Source organism: Haliotis asinina, chromosome 12, assembly GCF_037392515.1.
Source record: "Haliotis asinina isolate JCU_RB_2024 chromosome 12, JCU_Hal_asi_v2, whole genome shotgun sequence".
Classification (NCBI taxonomy): Eukaryota; Metazoa; Mollusca; class Gastropoda; order Lepetellida; family Haliotidae; genus Haliotis; species Haliotis asinina.
The window spans coordinates 44,004,041-44,028,732 of record NC_090291.1 but is presented as its reverse complement, the minus strand read 5'-3'; the positions used below and the strand labels follow the sequence as shown (position 1 = coordinate 44,028,732).

Below are 24,692 nucleotides of genomic sequence, written 5' to 3'. Positions count from 1 at the left end.
CCTAAAATGTACAGTTTCATCACAGCTTGAAGGCTCCATTAGATAATGCACTTATAAAATCACGATGAATATGAAATTGCTTACTTCTTGTTCCAGACAAAGGAATTCAAATAATATTCTCTGTGAGCGTCTTATGTGGAGAAGCACATCAAAAAGGGAACTTGACAAAGTATGCAGAAGTATGCAGAAGCAAAACAAGCACACCTATCTTTCCTATATGAACGGCCTTGTGGCTTTTCACAGGTTCGGTATATGCATGCATATTGTTTTCATAATTCAAATGATTTATGTCTACAGGATACCCCAGGAGACGTATTACAAACAAGGAGACAGGGCAAAGAGGTATATAGTATATGTCCCTCATCACTGACAACATGGACCAAAACAAGACAAACTTGTCTGTATTTACAGAACAAGTGCCCCTGGACGTCCTCAGTAGAACTCCACAGGTCGTACTAGTAAACATCTTCGATGTAGGCCATCCCATATTAAATTCATTTGTGGTTAAAGAATTTCCGACACAGATGCCGTGGAATAACATTAATTTACTAAGAACTATCATGTCACCAGAACCATGGCCATCAACCAGACGCGTCGTAATTACAAGCAGACAATTCACCAAAACATAACATAAGTAGGTCTGTACTGTTTTATTTTCATAGTTGTACTTGAAAATTCTCAACAGCGCATGAGCTCGTTTCGCAATATAGTAGTACATGTATTCTCTAAAGGTATCTTTGTTAGAATCTCAGGATATTCGAACAATCTAATAATTGGATTTGTTTTTTCCTAGTGATATTCTGTTCAAAGGCGAAACCCTTGTTTCTCATGGTAGAATTTCTGGCAAAGGCTCTAATAATGCAATCTAAGATATTTACCAACTGAAGTAACTTTCGGTATATTGATTCAAACCATTTCGAATACCCTGCAAGTTTCGTGCGACGACCTTAATACCTGAGGTCGTGCAAACTGAGAAATCAGCTTTTTCTGTCGGGGACAGTTATGTCACGAAGAGGGTGCTTCCTCAACAGGAATGACACAAAACACGTTCCGGGCTACGAAATCACTGAAATGTATGACCATTCACTTAATGTTGTCAGTTTGTCAAGTGAACGTATTATCTTTAACACTGGGTCCCAATTTTTACATCTCTGTTATCAAGAATGAATGTGAGTTCCACATATTTGCAAAAAATTATTTTGCAATCTGGTAGCGCTTAACTTATTGTCTGAGAACCGGTACTGGAAACTGTTTTGTGTGTCCCCAAAAATATTACTTTCAGTTTTTCAGTTATCTCAACGTTACAGGTGATGCTCCCCCATAGTTTGCAAAGGTCGTACAATACTCCTTCCCAAGAAAGGAGACTTGACTAATCTCCAAAACTACCGCTATGACATGTTTGAAAGCGCAATAGAAAATATTCACAAGATGTTTGACAAATCCCTTGTCATATTATTGCTCTTCCAATACTATAGAGCGCAGAATGAAGCAAAGGTGGTGATGTTGCCCTCCAAATTCAAAATGTATCCAATTTCTTGTCATGGGCAGAACTAGCTTGACCTTTAATCTGATATCCATAAATCTGTGAGTTTGGTCTCACGCCATTTTTAGCAATATTCATAATAAAATAATATATCATGGCGGAGGACACACACAGGAAATTGATTTTACCTGAGAACTGAATGGTGGCCTTTCCGCGTGACAAGCCAATGCCGCCTTGACCACTAGGCTACCCAAGGAATTCTCGGAACGTGTAAAAGCTAAGTTCTGGAAAAAGTGAAAAGTGTCCTCTTCGTGCAAATGGGTGATTGGGCTAAATCGGCAGTGTGGAGTGAAAATGCAACCCTTCCACGTCGACATCGTAAAGACAGTTAGTGCTACCATGTTGGCCATCGCTTCAAAGTTCATCTGGATAGCAAACAGAAGTATTGAATATGTAATTACAATACTTATTTCCAATTAGGAATTACTGCTTCCTGATTTGCCTATTTTTAGTTATGTTAAGACTTTGATGTCCTCAATTTACTTTACTATATAAGGGGTGTCAGTGGCAGTCACATAGCTTACCTGCTAATGGATTCCATCTACTGGTGTAGAAATATATACTTGCTGTTGCTGGACAGGTATTTGAGGATAGTCACTGTTCACAATGCTCAAGGATTCTCGTACCACATTACGCTTATCGACATGAGTCAGGTGAGACGTCGCCATGTTCGTTGACGTGACGAATGAAAAGAAGTCATTTCGTCAAATGTTAAATGTTAATGTCAAATGTTTCTCTACGCTTCACAAAGATGTACCGCGAGGAGAAAACGCGCCCGTGTTCTTTCAAGAGGTATTACACGTGATGCCACAACAGGTGAGTATATCCAGGCCTACGAGCCGGGAATATCGCTAGCAAAACCATAAAAAGCAAAGTTGTGCCACCTGAACAAACAAAAATATTGATTGGGCAATTATTTGAGAAAGAATAGAAAACAACAAACAAACAGGTGACTAGTTACATATTTTTATTCTGTACGAAGGTTCCAATAGATTTCAAGCAAAACGTTTGCTGACAAATGTTAAAAATCAAATGACATAAAATTAATTATATTATTTAAAACTGTTCATTGTAATAGTAAATCTTTGAACTTGTGAATTCCTGGAGTTTCCTTCAGCAAGAATCTCCAGCCCGCTTATTGTACGTCAGACGTCTCTTCTGATTGCGTTCAACACCCTTCATGACGCTCTGTTCATGGCATTTATTCCTCTTGTCTTGGACCCAGGACACCTGAATGTGACGCTGCAGGTAACTGTTTGATTTAGTTCTCAGATACCTGTCAATGGCTTGAGAGCTGCCGGAGAAATGTTGATTGAGGCGCCTTCGAATGTCGCAGGATCTTCCTACATATATGGGCCTTTTATCTTTCATAACTGAATACAAACCCTTCTTTGAGGGAGGAGGTCGGGAGTACCATGGTCTTGGTTTCCGCACCAGCCGTTTGCTAGCATTTTCTATCGGTCTCTGCAACAAACATATGAATGTTCATTAATTATAAAGTGTTGAGCGTTTTCTTTTCAGTCGGATGACAATGATATGGCAGTTTTATCTCCTATCTAAAAAGCCTTTCAAATGCAGTTCAGTGAATGATATCAAGGACAGACGATTAAAATGCAAGGTTATAAAAGTTTTCACTGTGACGATGGCCTTTTCGTGAACAACTCGTGTTATTCCGGGACATGCCGGGGGTTACGGAAATGGGCGAGTGGTGACGAATGGATGACCGTATTATTGAGATACCATGTGATGACTATGGTTTGAGGGGAAAACTTGCTTTAATGTTGGCCAAACGAACATTAAGAGTCAGTTGCCTTTTGCAGCTTTTTGACAATGGGTGTCTTTCTGAAATTATAAGAAAAAATTACAGTGTTCGATTCAAGTTTTTCCATCACCAAATCTAATCTTAAACTAAATGGTTATGTACTATTGTCACGAGTGGTCATAGAGCTGTTCCATATTTCTAAGACCCGTGAAGGTCCCGGGGTAGACAAGGCCTTCATCAACCCATGTTTGCCATGAAAAGCGACTATGAGTGTCGTAAGAGGCGACTAACGGACGGGATCGGGTGGTCAGACACGCTGACTTGGTTGACACATGTCATCGGTTCCCAATTGAGCAGATCGATGCTCATGGTGGTGATCACTGGATTGTCTGGACTCGATTATTTACACACGGCAGTCATATAGCTGGAATATTGCTGAGTGTGGAGCAAAACTAAACTCAATCACTCCATATTTTGAAATTACCTTAAAGAGTGATTTTAAGTAAGAAACTAAATACATGGTGTAGCTTGTGCACAATGCTAAACATAACAATGTCTTTGATCTCATTTCGTGAAACTGTAGAAAGGTGATTAACAGCAACATTATTTATGAAAAACTGTTCAGAATTTGAAATATCAATTACTAGATTTGCATGATCAATTAATATCATGAAAACAAACACTTTTTTAGATATGATGAAATCAGTTATTTTGATCCTGTTTTATTATTTCTTTAGTGGATGTTTGAATATTACTGTAACACTAATGTAGCTCAAAGAAATGTTTTTTGAAACAAACTTACCGGAACCCTTTTTGTCCTGCTGAAATCATAAAAAAAACTTTCATATAATGTTAACATTAAAAAGCGAAAAAAGCCAACAATTTCTAGAAAATAGCTCAGATACAAAGCTCTAAAGAAAGCCCAGTATCTCACTACATCTTGCATACATATATTTGAATCAAAGGGTGATGATATTAACTAATGAATTATGAAAATACTTCCTTTTGAACATATTGAACATATATCAACGTGATATAGCAATCCTTCATAACATACTACTGCTTACCTCATCCTGTCCAGTGCAGAAGCTGCGGGTGAAGCTGGCGTGATTCAGTTTATATATGATATTGAAATCGTCGTGATTGGCAGCTAATTTAGGTAATTACTGTACAATGACTGGGATTTCCATGCTATTTTGAAGCAGGTGTCATCGGGGTCATAGCGACCTGACTTCTTATCTTCAAATGGACCAGGCGCTTGGTGCCCTACAGTTTTTATGTGATAATGAAATCTTCGTGATTGGTAGATATTTTAGGTAATTACTGTACAATGACTGGGATTTCCATGCTATTTTGAAGCAGGTGTCATCGGGGTCATAGCGACCTGACTTCTTATCTTCAAATGGACCAGGCGCTTGGTGCCCTACAGTTTTTATGTGATAATGAAATCTTCGTGATTGGTAGATATTTTAGGTAATTACTGTACAAAGACTGGGATTTCCATGCTATTTTGAAGCAGGTGTCATCGGGGTCATAGCGACCTGACTTCTTATCTTCAAATGGACCAGGCGCTTGGTGCCCTTCAGTTTTTATGTGACAAAATAGTTGTTGTCATTGCTAGATATTTTAGGTGATTACTGTACTATGCCTGGGATTTCCATGTTATTTGGAAGCAGGTGTCACCTGGGTCATAGTGACTTGACATCTTATCTTCAAATGGATCAGGCGCTGAGCGCCCGTAATCTTTTATGTGATAACGAAATCGTCGTGATTGGTAGATATTTTAGGTGATTACTGTACAATGACTGGGTGTGGTGGGGTTCGATGGGTGATGTGATGTGTGTGTGTGGTTGGTGGTGAGGGGAGTGAGAGGTTAGAGGATCCAAGAATGCGAGGAACACCTCCCGTTTCAGCACGGACAGATCAACAGAAAGGCAACCCTTGGAAAAGGAAGGACAGGTACATGTCAGCCCGACTCCACCGCCTTCCGTTTTCTTTGATTCTCATTTATATTGAAAACAATTCTTTCAGCAAAAACATTTAAAATATCAATTTCTAGGATTGCAGGGTCAGTTAATAACATACACTCTCCAAAAGCAAAAAAAAAAAAAAAAATAGAAGAAAAAAGAAAAAAAGAAAAGAAAAAGAAAAAAGAGGAAACGCAAAATGAATACTTACATTTATGTACACTTATGTAAACTCAAAGAATTTCTTAGGGTTGCACATTGTTTCTGGAATGTTTTAGAAGATCATGCTTGATGCTTGACCAAACGCAACTAAAAGTGATTTTGAACGGTTTTATCAATCAGTCGGTAGAGAGAGTGTTATGGTGTGGGGAACGATCTCATATACCCGCAGATCGGAACTTGCGCTTGTCCAAGCCAATCTGACGGCCAATCGATGTGAAATATGGACAAGATAGCAATGCATCGCTCCACAAAAAATTCATTTATGTATCTTTGTTTTCCGCTTATCTACACGTCCTTGAATAACACCAAATTTTCATTGATATTTGGGTTTTGCGGGGTTTTTTTTTAAGAGTGTATAATGTGCAATATCAACACTCACGGCAAATATTTTGTCAGAGGATAAAATCAGTTATTGAAAGTCAGCCCTGTGTTGTAATTTTCAAAAAGGCCAGACCAATTATATATTTTGTCTTACGGAACGAGCCTGGGCCAGATAATCCAGTGATCAACGGCATGGGCATCGACCAACGCAATAGAAAACGATAGCATATGTCAATCAAGCCAGTTATCCAGACTCCCCGATCTGACCCGACTCTCCTCCAACGACAAGCATGGGATACTGAACACCAATTCTAACCCGGATGTGTACAGGTCTTGTTCACTTTGTAAGTCGGGAGGCAGTGGATACAGGTCAGCCTCCCGTGAACGCAATGATAACCTGTATACAATCACGTCACTAATAATGATCATTAATCAACCAAACCAAAGTAATAGAATTTGTACTTTACTAATAAGTGTAATCCCAAATATAACATATGTCACATTTGACACGTTCTAAATGGCATTGTGTAATCAGACACAGTCTCAGCAGAGCTCCTGATGTTTACCTCATAATGGGTGCTGTAGCTACTGTGCGAGTGTTTTCGGAGTGGGTATTATTGATGGTGAGAAGGTATTTTATTTTCCGTTATCCACTGGTGTAAAATATGACAGACAGACAGACAGACAGACAGGCTGTCAATAAGAGGGTATTTCAGAGATTTTACTCACTTAAGTACATGTCATTGAGCAAGTTTACTAAGCAGATCCTAGATTTTCGAAGCTCTCTTAGAGCTAAGATAGTCGTAAGTCAATGTCAATGTACGGCACTTACGATTATCTTAGCGCTAAGAGAGCTTTTACAATCTTGGCACTGGTTTGTACTGTCTTATGACATACTTAATAAAAACCAATTTAAATGTAACTGAAATGATTTCATAAAAAATCATTCATCCTGTACTGACAGTACAACACCAATCCTATACTAACAGTAAACTTGATATATATATTTGCGTATCTAACGTAACTGGTATGCAACAATTGCTTTTCAGTGGACATTTTCTATGCTTATTTTACCCGCATACGCAGCTTATCTAGATCTATGTCAGAAAAACAGTGTATACCTATGCAAATAGCTGCACGTACAAGTAAAAATATATAACATTTTTGATTAAATGTCATTTTTTATACTTACCTGGAAGAAAGCCAACATTGACCACTTGAGTGGCGCTTAACCAATTTCTCTCATAACACAGTCTACACAAAGTAGAGACGCCAGGTCAATATACAGGCGGTAGGTCACATAGGTCACGAGATGACCTGTACCCGTCATTCCCTTACCCAGCGAGGCAGTTAATAAACCCTCAGGAGGGGAGGCTGGGCGGGAAATCCGGATTGTTGGCTTTCTACCAGGTAAGTATAAAAAATGACATTTAATCAAAAATGTTATATTTCTTACTTTACATACTTATCAGGTAAGTGAGCCAACATTGCCCAGAATGGCACAGTCTGTCGTACAGACCCTGAAGTATAAATATCCAAGAAAGCCCAAGCAAGTCTAGAAAATGTGGCAAGTCCATAGCTTCCATAGCTTCAGGGTCTGTACCAATCTGCTGAATTCGTAGCCAGTATATGGCTAGTAATTATGACTTGATCTCTAGCTGTCACTGGTGTTTAGTGTAAATTCATGGAGAGCACACACACACACACAGACACACAGCTCCCCCATGGCCCCACACTTGACTAAGACCTGCTGCCCTGTCCTCTCACCACGTGGCAACATGTGTCTGGTTTTATCCAAGATTCCTGATCTTCCTTCCTGGAATACTGTCTTCCTGAGCGAGTCCCTTGACTCACAATGTCTTCGATAGACTAACAACTACTCTCTGAAATGAACATATTTTACTGGGAAAAGGTCATAGTAAAAAAATAAGAATAACATAATAAAGTGGAGACTGAAACTTTCTTCACTTTTAGAAGCTAAGGAAGTCTAGACTTGCCACATTTTCTAGACTTGCATGAGTTTTCCTGGATATATTTGCTTCAGGGTCTGTGCAACAGACTGTTTTTTTTATCTCAGTTGTTTTGTGACTTCAATTCCACAGGAAAGGTACAAATCGATGACAGTGTTTTCAAAGGGTTTTACAAGACGACACAAGGTAGTGTCCATATGAGCGACCTCATGTGAACATTTTCTACACACTGTGTGTGTTGAACATTTCCTATTTCCTATCAACTGTTACTTGTAAAACATTTCAATCAAAGACATGGCTCTGTCTTACTACTTCCAATAAACAGTTTTCTCCTGTTCCATGTGATTTCAATCAAACTGCCTTATATAATGCAGACAGAATATTTTGATTTGACAGAAAAATTATATTTGATATCTTTGTTGGAGTTTTGGATACATCCAGTTTTCCAGCCATAGCGTTAGTCTCAAGAGATGCTAACCCTGAGCTATGTGGTTCCGACACTTGATACTTCCCCTGAGCTGCCCACACCACACTGAGAGGGAGTAGGGGTTGGGTTGGGTTGGGTGATGTTAGGGGCAATAAAAAGTCCTGTCACATACACCTTCAGTGGCTTGTCAGTAATGGGTGATAAGGATCTTTGCATGTGTTGAGAAATTCCAAGAAATTATCGCTCTGCAGATTTGTTTAGTCTCTGAAAATGAAGAAAGTCTCAGGGCTCCATTTCATTTTATTATTTTTTTTTCACTGCGGACGTTTTTTTCAGTAAAATATGTTCATTTCAGAGACTAGCTGTTAGTCTAAGAATGGCACAGAGGTGGAGGGCTGAGAGCGAGGACGCGGACGGCAACACCAAAGAAGTGGAGAGAAACAACGGAATTGTTTATTAGCATAAACAAGGGTGAGGAGCTGAGGTCTCCAGCTTGGGACCTATCGAGAGGCGGAGGAATGTAGGCCTCCTAAGGAGGAGGAACACCGCGCCGACTCAAACGGTGAGGTCTGGAAATGCCCGCCAGATCCTCGTTGGAGAGGGCTCTTAAATAGTGGTTCCAGAAGCAGCCCGCCATGATGTCTGCCATCGCAATGTTGTGATGATAAGCCATGGTGGCCGAAACGGCCCTAATCTCGTGTGGGTTAGTTCGAGGTGACACTGGCCTGTCCTGACTCTTGTAGGCCTTCTATAATGGCTGACCGAAGGTAGACCCAAAGCGCTCTCCTGTCAATCTCCCATTTGCTCCTCTGGGAGTGAGGGAGGAAGAGCCTCCGCCGTCACTGTCTGAGAGAGCCCTAACGGGGCAGAGAGAGAGCGCTCCCTCCTCTGCAGGGTCTACCAACGGCCCTAAGGAAGGGATATGGAAGGCACGTCCCAGATTGTCTGCCTGTTGGTTTTTGCAGACGAAGTCGTGGGCTAGTCCCAGGGATGCAGACCCTCCGTCTGCGACCTTGAATCTCAGGAAGTCCGCCTGAAGCTCCGATATTCGGGCCGCCGAGGCAATGGCCACTAGAAAGGTGGTTTTGACAGTGACGCGGAGGAGGGAAGCCTCTTCCAGAGGCTCATAAAAATCTGACTTGAGGTGGTCAACGACCACCGCCACATCCGTATCAGGAGCCCTCGGCTTGCACCGACCCTCCGCCTGTCAGAAAGACTTGATTAGTTCCCTCAGCACTGAAATGTCCAGTCCTGGCCATGGTTTGGACATGATTGCCGCCAGATTGGTGCTAATGGACGAGGCCTTGAGCCCTCTGACGTTGCGCAGGTGAACCAGGTAGTCAGCTATCTGGGGCAGAGTGGCAGAATCCACCTCCACGCCCTGGTCCTCACAGAAGGTGGAAAAGGAGCCCCACTGGAAGTCGTAGAGCTTCTGAGCGGTTTTCCTCTGTGAGGAAGCCAGGGCGGAGGCTACTCGCTTGGAGTATCAGCTCTACCTGAGCCCCCTTTGAATGCGAGCGAAACTTGCAGATCGAATACCTGAGGGTTTTCGTGAACGCGGCCGCTTGGCTTGCTTAGGAGTAGGTCCCTCTGGATAGGGATCCGAATAGGATCCTGCAGACAAAGTCTGCGAAGGGGAATGAACCAGGGTCGAGTGGGCCACATGGGAGCCACCAGAAGCAGTCTGATGGACTTGGTGGTCTGAAGCTTGGCCACTACCTGTCACTGGGGGAGGGAAAGCATAAGCATCCATCCCTTCCCAATCTAACAATATTGCGTCGAGGGCCCAGGCTGCTGGGTCCGGTACTGGGGATACATAAATGGGGAGCTGGCAGTTCAGCCTCGTGGCGAACAGATCTTGCATGGGCCTGCCTAACTGGAGACAGAGGGACTGAAACGTCCGCGGGTTCAGTTGCCTCTCCGTTGAAGGAGGCGCGTCCGACTGGGAGAGAGCGTCTGACAGGACGTTCTTGGCTCCTGGGATGCTCAGGTGGAGCCTGTCTACCAGTTTGAAGAAGCTGAGTGTCAGGTCTAGGAGAGCAGTGGCCCTGGTGGAACCTTGTCAGTTGATCGTCCAGGCTGCGACCGAGCTGTCCGTGTGGACCAGTATGATCTGGTGCCTGAGGGGAACAGACCAGTGGAGTAGCCGGATGACGTCCAACTCCAGCACATTGATGTGCTGGTCCTTCTGGTCTGCTGACCAGGTACCTGCCGTCTGGTCCGACCCCAATTGAGCGCCCCATCCTTGGGTGGAGGTGTCCACAAAAAGGTGACTGGTCGGGGGAGGTATCCTAGGGGGGTCCACTCGCCACCATGCGAGGAAGTGTCTTTGGTGAGGTGGGAGAGTTATAGGGTGAAGACAGTGGGTTTCCCTGACGTGCTCGTTGAGGAACACCTGAAGGGGTCGGAGCATCAGCCTCCCTCTGACGGTTAGGTCCTGGGCTGACGTCAGGAGGCCCAGTATCCTCTGTCACTGCCTGGGGGACAGGGGCTGTGATAGTGCATGAGTCATTAGGGGTGATAGCCTTGTCATCTGCTCCTTGGGTACGAAGGCCTTGAGGGCTTCTGTATCCAGTATGGCGCCTAAGTATTGGAGGAGAGGTAAATGGTACTAGATCCGACTTCTCCAGGTTCACTAACCACCCTAGGCGTCGAAGGACGTGGATGACGAGGTCCCATTGCACCTCGAGAATGGAGGGGAAAGGGTTGTGAGCGAAACCATAGTCCTGGCACATGAGTAATTGTACCTGGAGTTTGTGGAGGAACTGGACGATGGGTTGGGTCACACGAGTGAACAGCCATGGGGTGGAGGAAATGCCAAACGGGAGGACATTCCATTGAAAGTGCCTGCCACTTACCCTTGGTCCGTTTCCAGGGACTGCCCTTGCTGGGGGTTTGGAACCCCTGGTTAGCCTGCCTGGGCTGGTTAGACTGGTTCGTGGGTCCACGGCCACTTCCTCCGAACTGAAAGTCCACCTTCCCTGTCCGCTTCCTAGGAGTGGACTGGTCCGCTGGAGGACCTCTCTGACGCTTGCAGGGGGTGGAGCCTGCGGAGGGTCCACCACTTGTCATGATCCGATTGGTTAGATCCTGCTGCTGGATCTCAAGGCGCGTGCGGAGGGCTTCTGGGATCTCCCCCACGAACAAAGTGTCTGCGGACACTGAGGGGTGACGGAGGGAGTCATTAATCTCCGGAGGGATATTAGTATGCCCCAGGAAGCCTTCCCGTCTGAGGTTGATAATGGCGGCCGAAATCCTAGCAGCTGATAGGGTGACTTGTACCAGAAAAAGAGAGAGCTTCCTAGTCACAGGTAACTAAAAGCACCCGAAATCGACTAGATGGGAGATAGCTGAAAGAGAGAAAGATGCAAGAAACAACGTACACTACTTTATTCATGCGTGCAAGACACGTCCTGACTCGCTCGTCTCTAGTAAGGGAATGACGGGCACAGGTCATCTCGTGACCTGGGTGACCTACCGCCCGTATGTTGACCTCGCGTCTCTACTTTGTGTAGACTATGTTATGAGAGAAATTGATTAAGTGGGCAATGTTGGCTTTCTAACCTGATACGTATGTACAAAATACAATCATATAGATCTAATTTAACCTATCAACAAACGCCATAACGTTGAAACACCATGGTCAGTATTAACGAATTTGTATAAGCTTCTAATCTCTGTGAAGACGCATGTGGACCCATACAAGATTACATGCTGTGTAACAATAATATATGAAGAATTCGAAACAAACAAGCAAACATGTGTTACATGATTGAAGCAACGCAAATACTTTTGTATGTTATGTATTGAATGTAGCGGTAGAATTTTCTAAAGTATTCAGTTCCTCGCCGATTTTGTTCATGTTTGAAATATCTTAGTCCTAACATGTAAAAACAATATACGATTACAAAAGTCTAGATTTTTATTTTTTAAAATGAATGTCCAAAGAGTGATTCGAACCCTTGTCGTGTACGTGCATGGATGCTCGTTTCGTACGTAACCCAATCAAATCATCTAATGCAATATTATGACGGTTTCGATCAAGAAAACGATGGAATACGGAACTGAATAGTCGTGAGGTGTTTTTGTATTTTTACTTTGTTTAGGGTACATAGCTTATGTGTGTACAGGAAAGGTCTGGAGTACACATCTGTAGTACTCCTGTAGTACCCTTGTAGTACCCCCACCGACAGCGACCCCACCAGCATCACTTACACGCTATCTACAAACTAGTACATCTACACGCAAAGTAGCAGGTTCATTCTCGAAACTTAAAAGTGGCATGTTTTCCTGAATCAATTTCGCTGAGTTGTGTACATCTTTCTTGACCCCTGAGCTCACCTTGTGACAAACTGGGACGGGTTCTCTCCCAGTATAAAATGTTGTGTCCGTGAATTAGAGTTACATGCCCTTGAAACAGAATGGCGACGCGAGAACCAGACTTGGATGACTTCTTGCAGAAATCGTTTCTCAATTTAGACAAGATTGATGAAAACATATACAGGTTTGTATATGCTACGTTTATGACGTGAGACGTATGTTTAGATTTTATCGAATGTCATCTTCGGATGATCTACCTGCAGGTAGCCGAGAGTCCCGATGGGGTCCTACTGCTTTTCTCCGAGTCCGACCGAATGTAAGTTGAGTCCATACATCAAAATGTGCTCACACTAAAGGGAGTGACTATTTAGTTTTACGCAGCTTTTAGCAATGTTCCAGCAATATCACGACACCAGAAATGGGCTTCACACACTGTGCCCATGTGGGGAATCGAAACTGGATTCTTCGGCGTCACGTACGAAAGCTTACCCTCTGGGCTATCCCATTCCTCAGCATTTATATAGCCAACGTGATGGCTGTGATCAAATGCACGGTCTTAGTGTTGGATTCTTGAATTAGAAACCCCTGTCTTAAAAGCACTAATACTTTATTTTAACTAAGTAGGCCATCCACATATTGTCACAGATATACAGGCGTCTCCTATTCTCGCGGTACTTACGGATATAGGGAAGGGGAGTCAGACATTAAGATTTACACACACACTCATCACCTTGCCACATTTGACAAATGATATAGAAATTAAAATACTTGTATACTTGTATGCAGTTTATGCTTTTGGAGTTTAGTGGTTTATTATTTCTTATAAAAGCATAACGTTACAAGTACATCAGATGCCATTGCCTGAAAAAAATATATCTGACAGATCTCAGTTGACATTATACTGAACTACACAGGATATCCCCATTGCTACAAGCTGGGGAACACCTAAGCTACTTAGTGATAAGCCTGTGAGTGTGGTTAGGTTTACCACACTGTTAGCAATATTCCATCAATATCACGGAGGGAACACCAGAAATGGGCTTCACACATAGAAACCGTGTGGGGAATCGAACCCAGATCTCGTGTGATGAGCAAGTGCTTTAATCACTAGCATACCTCATGGTCTATTTAAGTCTATTTTTGGTTTGTTTGTTGCATTGCCACGACTAAGGCTGTGTACTGCAGTAGATTGTGATTCATGTACCTGGATTGTGATGTGTATTGTGATATATTGGGATCTTAGGTGTTTGACAATAGTGACACTAAATTGTAGATTATGTCCAATGTTCTCCATTATAAGTTCCTAATAATATGTTATTGTTCTGATAATAGCAATTTCAAACTGAGGTTGCAAAGTCAGGATTCAGTTTTCTTATTTTAGAAATGTATAGTTTGATAGTATGTCATTTTTTCATTAAATAATGAAGTGAAACAGCTGTTTTGAATGAAAGATTGTGTATGCTTCAATTCAAACCTTTACAGCTAATCACATAAACTTTTATATAGTGTAAAGCAATGTCACTCAATCACTCATATATTTTTTTACCCATTATACCAGTTCTCCAAAAATATGTTGCAATACACATCGTTTGAAACACGTATTTTTGTATGCCAGCAATACTAATACCATGCACTTCTAGCCATGACATTCATGGTTAATTGTTTGTTTTGGACAGGAGCACGTATCTATGGCAACCCAAGTATTTTAGGTCAGTTTTTGGTGGTCAGCTGATTGGTCAAGCATTGGTAGCTGCTGCTCAGACAGTTCCAGAGTCCCAGTTTGCTCACAGTCTACATTGCTACTTTCTACAAGGAGGTAAATACAGTCAAGTGTCGCTAATCCAACATCGTTCGTAGCACAGCAAATCATCGGATTAACAAGGATGTCAGACTAAATAAATGAATTCAATTTGTTACCAACAAAAGCGACGGATAAAGCAGATTGACGGATAAAAAGAGGTCGAATATTCGAGACTTAACTGTACTGGGTTTGGTATGTTATCAGTAGCCTGTACTGGTTGTGAAAGGGACTGTGGATCACTTGTTCATCCGTACCCAGGCACCAGCTGTAGGTGTGAGGAGTTGCAGATCATGTGACATGCATACATATTCTGTTCCTGAACCCCATTGTTTTCCCATCAGCTTTCTGCAGTGCTGAAACTAACTGAAGTAAGTCTAGATTACCTCAGGGTATGAATCTAAATTGTCACAGTGGGTCACCTTTTCAATGAAAGAAACTATTTATTTCAGGCAAAATTGTCTATTTTTAGAGACTCGGCATTAGCGTAATGCAGAGTCAGGCAGTGACTCAGCAGATCAGCTGGGTGACTTTGTGTTCTGGTGATTAGGTGCGTGACTGAGAGAGTGGGCTTGAATCACGGATTGGACTGAACCCAACATAAATACATGTACTAGAATCTGTACTGTGAGTGAGTGAGTGAGTTTAATTTTATGTCGCAGTCCGCAATATTTCAGCTATATAGCGGTGGTCTGTGTATAGAGTTTGGATGAGACAATCCGGTGATGAACAGCATGAGCATTGATGTATGCAATTGGGAACCGATGACATGCATCAACCAAGTCAGCTAGTCTGACCACCCGATCCTGTTTGTCACCATTTATGACAAGCTTGGGTTACTGAAGGCCAATATTCTAACCCGCAGCTTCATTGATATAATTTGCTAAGAAATACAATATAACATCTTACACTTGACCACTTTCTAAATGGCATTGTGTTTTCATAGATTTAATCAAGTAATGCTAAGTTTAAACAATACATGAATCCGGATATTAAGGCGTTGTTTGGCTGTAGGTTCCAGTGAGCGCCCTGTCCTGTATCATGTGGATCGTACACGAGATGGGAAGACGTACTGTAGCCGCACGGTGAAGGCGGTCCAGAGGGGAAAGGCAGTGCTGACAATGCAGGCATCCTTTAAGAAGGAAGAAAGTGACCCCTATCGGCATCAGTACAAGATGCCAGAAACAGTAGGACCTGAGAACCTCCTCAACACTGTTGAGCTAGCAAAAATAGCACTTGAGTAAGTAAGTGAGTGAGTGAAGGTATCTGGTCTCTGATGTATCAGTATTTTACAGAGCGTGTGAGTGGGCGTGTTGGGTTTTATGTTGCCTTTATCAGAATTCCAGCAACAGCATGGCCATCCTTGATATCTCCAGGGTACATATTGTGATAAGTCTCCACTATACCCTGGGTGCATCTCCGTCTCGGCCTGATAAATTTATTACCTCCCTTTGATGGCTGTGCATTCTCACAGTAGCCAGTCACCCAGTTATACAGACAAACTGATAGGTCTGAAACTTATATTAAACATACACATCTATGTCTTTCAGAGAACCTATGCATGGTTTGTGTTGCCAAGTTTAACTGGTTAGATAAATGAAAAAAGTGAAAGTGAGCAGTGATTTGTTCATTCAGCGCAGATACCTGACTGGATAAAAAGTCCACCAAGGGAGGTAATAAGTTTATTGGGCTTAGTCGTAGATGCATCCAGGGTATAGTGGAGACTTATTGGAACATATACCCTAGAGATATTGAGGTTGTAATATGGCTGGGTGCACTGGGTTCACACATTATTCTTCCTTGGTGTAATTCCTTGTATTTTGAACTGCCTTACCAATTATTTTGATCTAGTTTGTAGTGCAAATCTAATGACAAAACCTATATCATAAGCATATTCTACCCAAAGATTAAAAGGTTTGGATGAAGGAGCTCTTCCCATTCCAACCAATCATCTTTTTGAAAATTGAAAGTTCCTTTTTGTCATGGCTGTGCCACCTTGCACTACAGGGATGGAAGCCATTTTTTCGTGTGTTGTGAAGTCTGTCCCCTTTGTTCTTTTGAAGAAATGAAAAGCTGCCTGAAAAGAGGAAAGCACAGCTGGGTATGTTCATTGATGAGCCTATGAACATGGAATTCCGACCTGTCGACCCAATGCACCTTGTTAGGAACAGGAATCAGGCTCCGCGCAGACAAATCTGGATCCGAGCGTGTGGACACATAGGTGAGGACGGAATACCATCCATACTCTAACTCTGTATCATCCATTCTCCTCAGTGAAATGTCTTTATCCCAGGAATGAAAGTCTCTATGCATGTGTAAGGATAGACAAGATTACCATCTATGCTTCTCTCAGGACTGCAAGATTACTATGTATGCTTCTCATGAAAAGTCTGTATGCAGGAGTAAGGATAGACAAGATTACCATTTATGCTTCTCTCAGGAAGAATGAAAGTCTGTATGCAGGGTAAGAATAGACTAGATAGTCATCTATGCTTCTCTCAGAAATGAAAGTCTGTATGCAGGAGAAAGGATAGACTGGAATATCATCTATGCTTCTCTCAGGAATGAAAGTCGTGATGTGATGTTTAGGACAGACAATATTATCATTCATGCTTCTCACAGAAACATCCGTATGTCGCTCTGTATGTTAGGACAGATCATGTCCTCACAGAAAATATGTTGTTTATTGATGAACAAAATGATGTCATCATATTGTTCATGGGAATAATGCTGCCAACATGTTTTATGTTCCAGGTGACAATGTCAACATGCACAGGTGTGTTGCTGCCTACATGATTTTCCTGGTGATATTGTTGGGCTATTTTCAGTCAACAACTTATTCTTTATTCCAGGTAACAGTGTCAACATGCATGTTGGACCTCATGGTGTTCTTGGTGATATTGTTTTGGTTTTTTACTGTCAGTGACATGTTTTATGTTCCAGGTGACAATGTCAACATGCACAAGTGTGCTGCCGCCTACATGTCAGACCTCATGTTGTTAGACGTCGCTCTGATGCCTGCGGACAAGAAGGCCTCATTCGCCACTACCTCACTTGACCACTCCATGTGGTTCCACAACCCCTTCCATGCAAATGAATGGATGCTGTATGAAATGGAGAGTCCTCACTGTGGTAAGTTTTGTGGAGTAGCCTGTCACAAACCTGGAACTTTATCTTACACTTTTCCTACCAGTGATCTCACATGAGTTACTCATCTACAGAGTGGACACAACCTAATAAAAGTACCAGAATCGTCAATGAGATTACAAACTTAGGTTACATTTAACAACTTTTTAAATGGCAGTGTGTATTATTTTTTACTCACCTTACCTTAGGTCATATTACCTCTTGTCACTTAGTAGGAGATCTGACAGAGTTGAATTGCTATCGTCTTGTCTAGATGTGTTGAGTTGCTACCTGTGTTTCTTTTAACTAATAAAGTTTGATTTACTACGTTTTTGCGCTGATTCCTTTTACAGGTTCTTGGTGTTGTGGTATGTAATATTTTCAATCTTTGTGTTGGTTATAACGTATAATTCGTTATCGTACACTTGTTGGCTACCATGGACAAGACACTGTTGTGTGTCACCTGTTTTCGATGTTGCCTCCGTAATTTTAAGAGGATCGTTTTTATTTTTCGGCGGATTAGTTTCTGTTGATATTTGTTCCGCCATATCTAAGCATTTTTGTTTCATTTTTTGTCAAATGGCGCTGTATCTAGTGAAATTTTGCTGTCCTTATTTAGCGGCAGCCATTTCACTTGTCATTTGCAAAGCAGCTGCTGCACATGTTTTTTCATTTATCCTTATTGTCACGTTTATATTTCGTTTTAAGTCAGTAGTTGTGTATGACATGACACTTGTGAGTGGTGTGTTAAGGCCTGAAGTCAGACAAGGATCCTCACCCCTGGCGTCCGGATTGTGCTATGGTGTCGTGCACCCTTGAGTAGTGTTGTGCAGCATGTACAAGTTTGACAAGTGCAGAGTTTAAAGTTTTCCTGGCTGTGGTTAGGAAGAGGAAAACTCAGAAGTTATGCAAGATGTCCCGTTCACCTGCGTCCTCTTCAGGATCCAGATTGTCGGCGCCTGGTACACCAGAGTTGCAGACAGCACTGGAGGCACCGGGGGCGGCGTCTGATACTTCAGTGAGGATGGAGTCAACGCTGATGCAGATACTGACGTCATTGCTGATACCGACGCAGATACTGACGCAGATACCGACGCTGACACCAACCACCCAGACTGGAGGTTGGGTAGACTTGTCAAGGCCAGACGCCCTAGCGCACCCGGAGGTACAGCGGATTCTACGAGCGTTGTTGGTATCTGACCCTTCGATGATGTTAGGCGCATCTCAGGAGTTGACGATGCCTATGACTAGGACTCCTCCATTGGTCCTGGACTTTGCAGCAATGCCAAGAGAGGAGCGCATCTGTTTACTGGCGTTGGTGCCTGTGGGCAAATCACAATCAACAGATGTTGATGTGTCGGCATCTATTGTCTTCCAGATCTCCGGATCATCAGGCCAGATTACTTCACCGTAGGAGAAGGAGCAGGCGGTCATGATCCCGATCTGCATCTCCTAGGGCCAGGCAGTCGGTGCACAGGAAGCAGGCTCCGGAGCGCAAGTCGGGCGTATTTTGGAATATGGATGAAGAGCAGTATTTTTCCCCCGATCGCGGCAGCTACGTCAGCAGCGGCTGTGGTTTGACTGAAGTCCCGGTTGGAGTATTTGTCGTTGTTATTCTTATGGCAGGGCAAGATGCTTCATGACCTGTTGGGGCACATCCATACAGCGTTAGCTATGACGACGACAGGAAGTTCAAGCGGCGTCTCATAACTCTCTTTTCCTCAGAGGCCCTCTTCAGAAATGCTATCCAGGAGGTTTATAAGGAGCATGCCGGAGCTAACTAACACTGAGATGTTGTCAGAATTTGAGGCCCTATCTTCTGCCTTTCGTGACAGAGCTGGAACACACGACAGGGGGAAGAAACACTACGTCCTGAGGAGGGAATATGTCAGATCCGCCTTTACCAGAGGTCACGGCAACGTGGCAGCGATCATCGCAAGCCTTCAGACGCAACCAGGGATGCCCCCACCACCCCCGGTAGAGGGAAAGGGAAGCGCCCCTATTTAAAACGTTGAGGGTGTTACCTGTCACGACTTGGAGCTCCCGCCCCCAGCCATGCCAGTTTTCCCTACACCAGTAGGCAGGAGACTGGGCATTTTTTGGAGGAACTGGTCCATCCTAGAAGATCCTTACGTTACCAGAATCCTAAAGAAGGGCTACAAACTAATGGTCATACAACCTTTACAGTTGACATCTCAGCCGTTGGCATGGGTGTATCCAGAGAAGCAACACCAGTTGCTGGCAGACAACATCGAGGTGTTACTAGAGAAGTGTACCATTGAGGAAGTGTTGGACCCACACCTTTCACCAGGGTTCTACTCCCCGATCTTGCTCATTCCCAAGAAGGACTCCGACAAGTTACGTATCATCCACAACATGGCAGCGTTCAATGATTGTTACTTGATGGAGCCTCCTCACTTCAAGATGGTGTCTCTGGAACAGCTGCGCCTCAAGTTGGCCCCCGGAATGTGGCTGTGAAGTCTCGACATACAGGATGCGTATCTGCACGTCCCCATCTACCCAGCTCACAGGAGGTTTGTATTTGACAGTTGACATGTGGCAGGTCCTGCTGTTTGGCATTTCCACGGCCCCGTGGCTATTTACCAGAATCACAACGCCCATCAGTCGGTTTCTTCATCTCAGGCAGATAGAGTTCAACCCATACATAGATGATTGCCTTCTCAACCAGTTCGAACCTCAGTTGCTGCGCAGAAAGCTAGTTTTTACTATCCATCTCCTGGAACAGTTAGGGTGGATAATCAACCGGGAAAAATCGCAGTTGCATCCCACGCAGGAATTGGTGTTTATCGGGGGCCTGTTCCAGACACAGTATGACCGTGTTCGGATCCCTCTCGACTGGTGGGAGAAGATTTCCTGGTTTGTAGCTAAGGGACTGTCAGAGCGATTGCTTCTCATGGAGTGGCAGTCTCTGTTGGGCCTACTGACGTCGGCTCAGGACTTAACACGCAGAGGGCACCTGATGCTACGACCGTTACAAAGATACCTCCTCCTGTACATACAGGTACAGGCAGACGATGTTATGACGTCTGCACCAATACCAGCAGTGGTGGATGATCAAGGCGAATATCTGCGACGGAGTTTGCTTGACCGAGTTTGTGCAGGACCACGAATTGTTTGTCGATGCGTCACATCAGGGCTGGGAGTGACAGGGGACAACCAGATCCAAGTCCCTGCTGGATCAGATGTTCCGCTTAGCCAGCGTTCTAGACGCAAATGGCACCAAGGCAAGAGCTCGTCATATCCCAGGTTGCAGGAACGCCTTACCTCTCCCAACCAGGAAAGCCGTCCCTGACAGAGTGGATGCTTCACCCGGAGATATTTCAGCTCATATGTCAGGATCATGAGCGCCCACTGATCGACCTATTTGCCACCAAGTTCAACGCTCAGCTTCCAGTGTACGTATCTCTGATACCAGACCTGGCAACTTTGGCTGTCGACGCTCTGTCGATGTCTTGGGAGGGACTGAACGCTTATGCCTTCCCTCCACCAGTGCTAGTATCAGCGGTGGTGGCGAAACTCAAGCTCATGTGAGGATTCGTCTGCTTTTGGTCGCGCCCTGGTGGCCAGCAAGGTCTTGGTTCCCAGAGTTGTGCTGCCTTGCAGGAAAAGATCTGTTCTGGCTTCCAGAGTGGGACCAGTTGCTACACCATCACCACAGTCTGACACTGCACCCGGATCTGGCGCGGTTTCATCTATGTGCCTGGACCATCTGCAAAGGACTTTGAGGGCCAAGGGGTACTCATCTCAAGTGGCGAAGATCATTGCCCGGGCACTTCCACTTGGTCACTCCTATGATGACAAGTGGGCTACATTTGAGAAGTTCTGTGCCCAGAAGTCACAGGACCCGTTGTTAGCGTCACTACTGGCGGAGTTTTTACGTTTTTTATGGTGCTCGAGGAAACTCAAGGGCAGTACCATTGGGACTTACCTGTCAGCATTAAACTCAATGTTAGCTGTCAGAGGAGATAGGAAGGTCTCAAAGATACCGGAACTGGTTGCTGTATTGAAGGCGTTCAAGCTGGAGGACAAAAAGGTTAAGTTCTGTCCGTCTGGGTGGGACCTCAATGTCGTGCTACAGCTCTTGAGAGGTCGCCTCTACGAGCCGCTTGACAGGGCATAGTTTGACAACTTAACAAGGAAGATGGTGTTTCTGTTGGCGCTAGCTACAGCGATGAGAGTTAGTGAAATTCACGTGCTGGATGTGACTAGGGTCCGGTTTGAACAGACCAGACATGGGGCTGTACACTTCGGCCTTCTTTGGGATTTCCTGGCAAAGAACCAGCTGCCAAGTCAACCAGGCAGGTTATTCACCATCCCCCCTCTTACTGCTGTCTTCGGACCAGAGGATCGGGAAGAGCAGTTACTCTGTCCGGTTTGGGCCCTCAGATTATATATCAGGCAGTCCTCTCCTCGTTGGTGAACTAGGAAGGGATTTTTCCTGCCCTTTTCCATGACTACTAGGGGGTAAGTCACAAGGAACACAGGAGCCTTATGGTTGAGGCAGACCATCCTGGCAGCTTATGACGCACAGAATCTTCTGCACCTGTCGTCTAACATCCCACACGAGATTCGAGCGTTAGCATCAACAATGGCCTGCACAGAAACTGTAAGTTCCCGACATTATGGCTGGATGCTCTACGGTGTTTGGTAGCTATTACTTGCGGGACTTGGTGGTGGAAGATATGGAGGGGCTGCAGTCTTTCAGACCATTGGTGGTTGCACAGTAACTCATGCGTCCTTCCGCCCTAGAAGATACGATCTTACTTACCTTGGTCTATGGGGGTCTTGTACTTATGTCAGATAATTTACCTTGCCTTCCAGTGATTAGTGTGTGGCCTACTACTCTGATTCTGGTTCCAGTTGACCTTCATGAGAGATTGTTGCGGCAGACCGGTGAGCAGTGTTTGTGAATCAGTAATGGTCCAGCTGCCCGTGGCATATGTGGGATGATGGACTTTTGACAGTCCTCTGGAGTCCTGCACCAATGTCCTGCCTGTTGCATCCATACGCTATAGACCTATGATAAGGTAAATAAAAAAATTGTTAAAATCTAAATATTTTAGATATTTAAATACTTACCTTACCAAAGGGTGGTTAGTCCCTCCCAATGCTCCTCCCCACTATGGACTCATCGGACCAAGAAGTAAAAGTGAAGTTCTCGTGGAGTGGGGAGATCCAGATACTTCCGTATCAGTACAGTTGTCGAATTCGGGGTACCTATTCAAGATTGAATAGCAATTCAACTCTGTCAGATCTCCTACTAAGTGAAGCTTGAGGTAATATGCCATAGACCTATGGTAAGGTAAGTATTTAAATATCTAAAATATTTAGATTTTAACAATGTTACATGGCCATATGTTCTTCAGGGTCTGGACGAGCGCTGTCCCTGGGCCGACTGTGGAGGCCTGACGGTGTGTTGGCAATCTCTGTCGTCCAGGAGGGAGTAGTCAGGACAGTGAAAGACTCCAAACTCTGACCCACCTCAGACTGTGTAGGATCTCAAAATCATTATACAACTTCTTTTTCTTCCATGGAACCAACAGAGTTTGTCTTATATAATCAGTATATTTTTGTACTTCAGTGCAAATAGATAGGCATTATCAATGGACATGATGAAACCACTGCCTTGGGATGATGAGTTACAGAACAAAACTGTAAAAATCAGTCCTATATATGTAACAAAAGCGCATTTCATTTGAATTTAGATTGTTTTAATAAATGTTCAGAACATGATATATGGACCAAGTTATAACTGGGATGTTACATTTTTGTTACAATATCTAGATCATAATAACTTAATGTGGATCAATTAACTGATGACTTTGTAAACTATAGGAGTCAAGTCACCAGTAGTACAGACTCTTCGGTTGCAGGAAGGTGTGAAAACTAATGTTACCCTGCCATATAGTGGGAGATTGTGTTGTGGAGAATGTAGGCATAAGCTTTATTATTTTGTTTGGGTTTTTCCTTGTGTTTAATTTATTTGTTTATGTACTATTTTACAAGTGAGATAGCATTTTATAAATTCACTGTTTCGTCTATCATGGGACAAGAATTTTGACTTGCCTTGTTGAATTTGACATGTAAATTATAATAATAAATTTCATGAGGAAATACTTGTTTGTCTTTTATGTTGGATGTGTGTGTGGATGTTCCTGTTTCATCACACTACACATATGGTGAGGAGCATTGTTGTTAAAGTGTCTGCTCATCATGCTGAAGACCTTTTCTTTGATTCACCTCATGGGTACAATGTGTGAAGACCATTTCTGGTGTCCCTGCTGTGATATTGCTGGAATATTGACGTGTCTGTTGATTCTGAGAGGGGAAAGCCTCAGATGATAGGGTGAGAACCTACAGTCCACTCTGCACAGCAAATTGTAGCACCTTTGACAACTGGGTCCTCCATGCCCTCAGTCACAAGAAAAACTTTCCATTGCAACTACCATGACCTGTTCAAATACAGATACCTGTTTCTGGTACGTCAGTTTTAGGTTATTCCTGGACATTCCCAACAAGATTCTTGTGATCACTGCCTGTGTCCTACTGCTTAGAAATAGAAACTAACACGGTAGTAGATTCTGAAAATGATTTATTGATACTGCTGTGCAAAATATGAAGTAAAAAGGGTTATTCATTATTATATACAAATGACGCATTACATGAATATGACAAAAGATGTAACTGACAACTGCGATGGAGCATGACAAATCCAGACCAATTCCGTTGGAATACTCATTTTATAAATCTTCACACTTTGGTATGTTATTTATTGGACTTAGATTCAAGGGGATTTGAACAGAGCAGGATAAGTTTGTCATGAGTAGTGATGTGAAAGATTGGGTGGTCATACTTGGCAACTTGTTTGACAACTCATACCGTCACTACTGGTTTATATCACTGGCTTCTCTCATTTAGATGTGTTTGTTTGTTGTTGTTCAACACTACACTCAACAATATTCCTGATCGTTGCTCAACAGCATATTAGTCGATTACGTAAACCAAGACGAGGACCAAACCAAATTCTTTCATGAAAAGAAAGAGAAGAATATGACAAATATTTTGAATATGCTATTAATGTTTATGACACAAGAGCTGTAGTTTTTTCAGCCATTTAGATACATGCAAAAACAGATGAACTGAATGAGCAGCTACATAAATAGAGGATACTAAATGACCTTCCGTGTAATACCAATTTTTTTATACAAGAATGAT

General features: G+C 43.3%; 2 protein-coding genes across 2 annotated transcripts; one reads left to right on the top strand and one right to left on the bottom strand.

Moving 5' to 3' along the window:
- Positions 1-2,493: 2,493 nt before the first annotated feature.
- LOC137258547 (uncharacterized) lies at positions 2,494-4,511 on the bottom strand. The gene is made up of 3 exons (XM_067796255.1): positions 4,373-4,511; positions 4,108-4,126; positions 2,494-3,007 (listed from the first exon to the last, which is right to left on the bottom strand). The coding sequence occupies exons 1-3, from the start codon at positions 4,375-4,377 to the stop codon at positions 2,657-2,659; spliced, it is 375 nt and encodes a 124-aa protein (XP_067652356.1). The 5' UTR covers positions 4,378-4,511; the 3' UTR covers positions 2,494-2,656.
- An 8,050-nt stretch (positions 4,512-12,561) lies between these two features.
- Positions 12,562-23,594, top strand: LOC137258546 (acyl-coenzyme A thioesterase 8-like). The gene is made up of 6 exons (XM_067796254.1): positions 12,562-12,716; positions 14,209-14,348; positions 15,345-15,570; positions 16,394-16,551; positions 17,274-17,462; positions 22,844-23,594. The coding sequence occupies exons 1-6, from the start codon at positions 12,634-12,636 to the stop codon at positions 22,951-22,953; spliced, it is 906 nt and encodes a 301-aa protein (XP_067652355.1). The 5' UTR covers positions 12,562-12,633; the 3' UTR covers positions 22,954-23,594.
- The last annotated feature ends 1,098 nt before the right edge of the window (positions 23,595-24,692 follow it).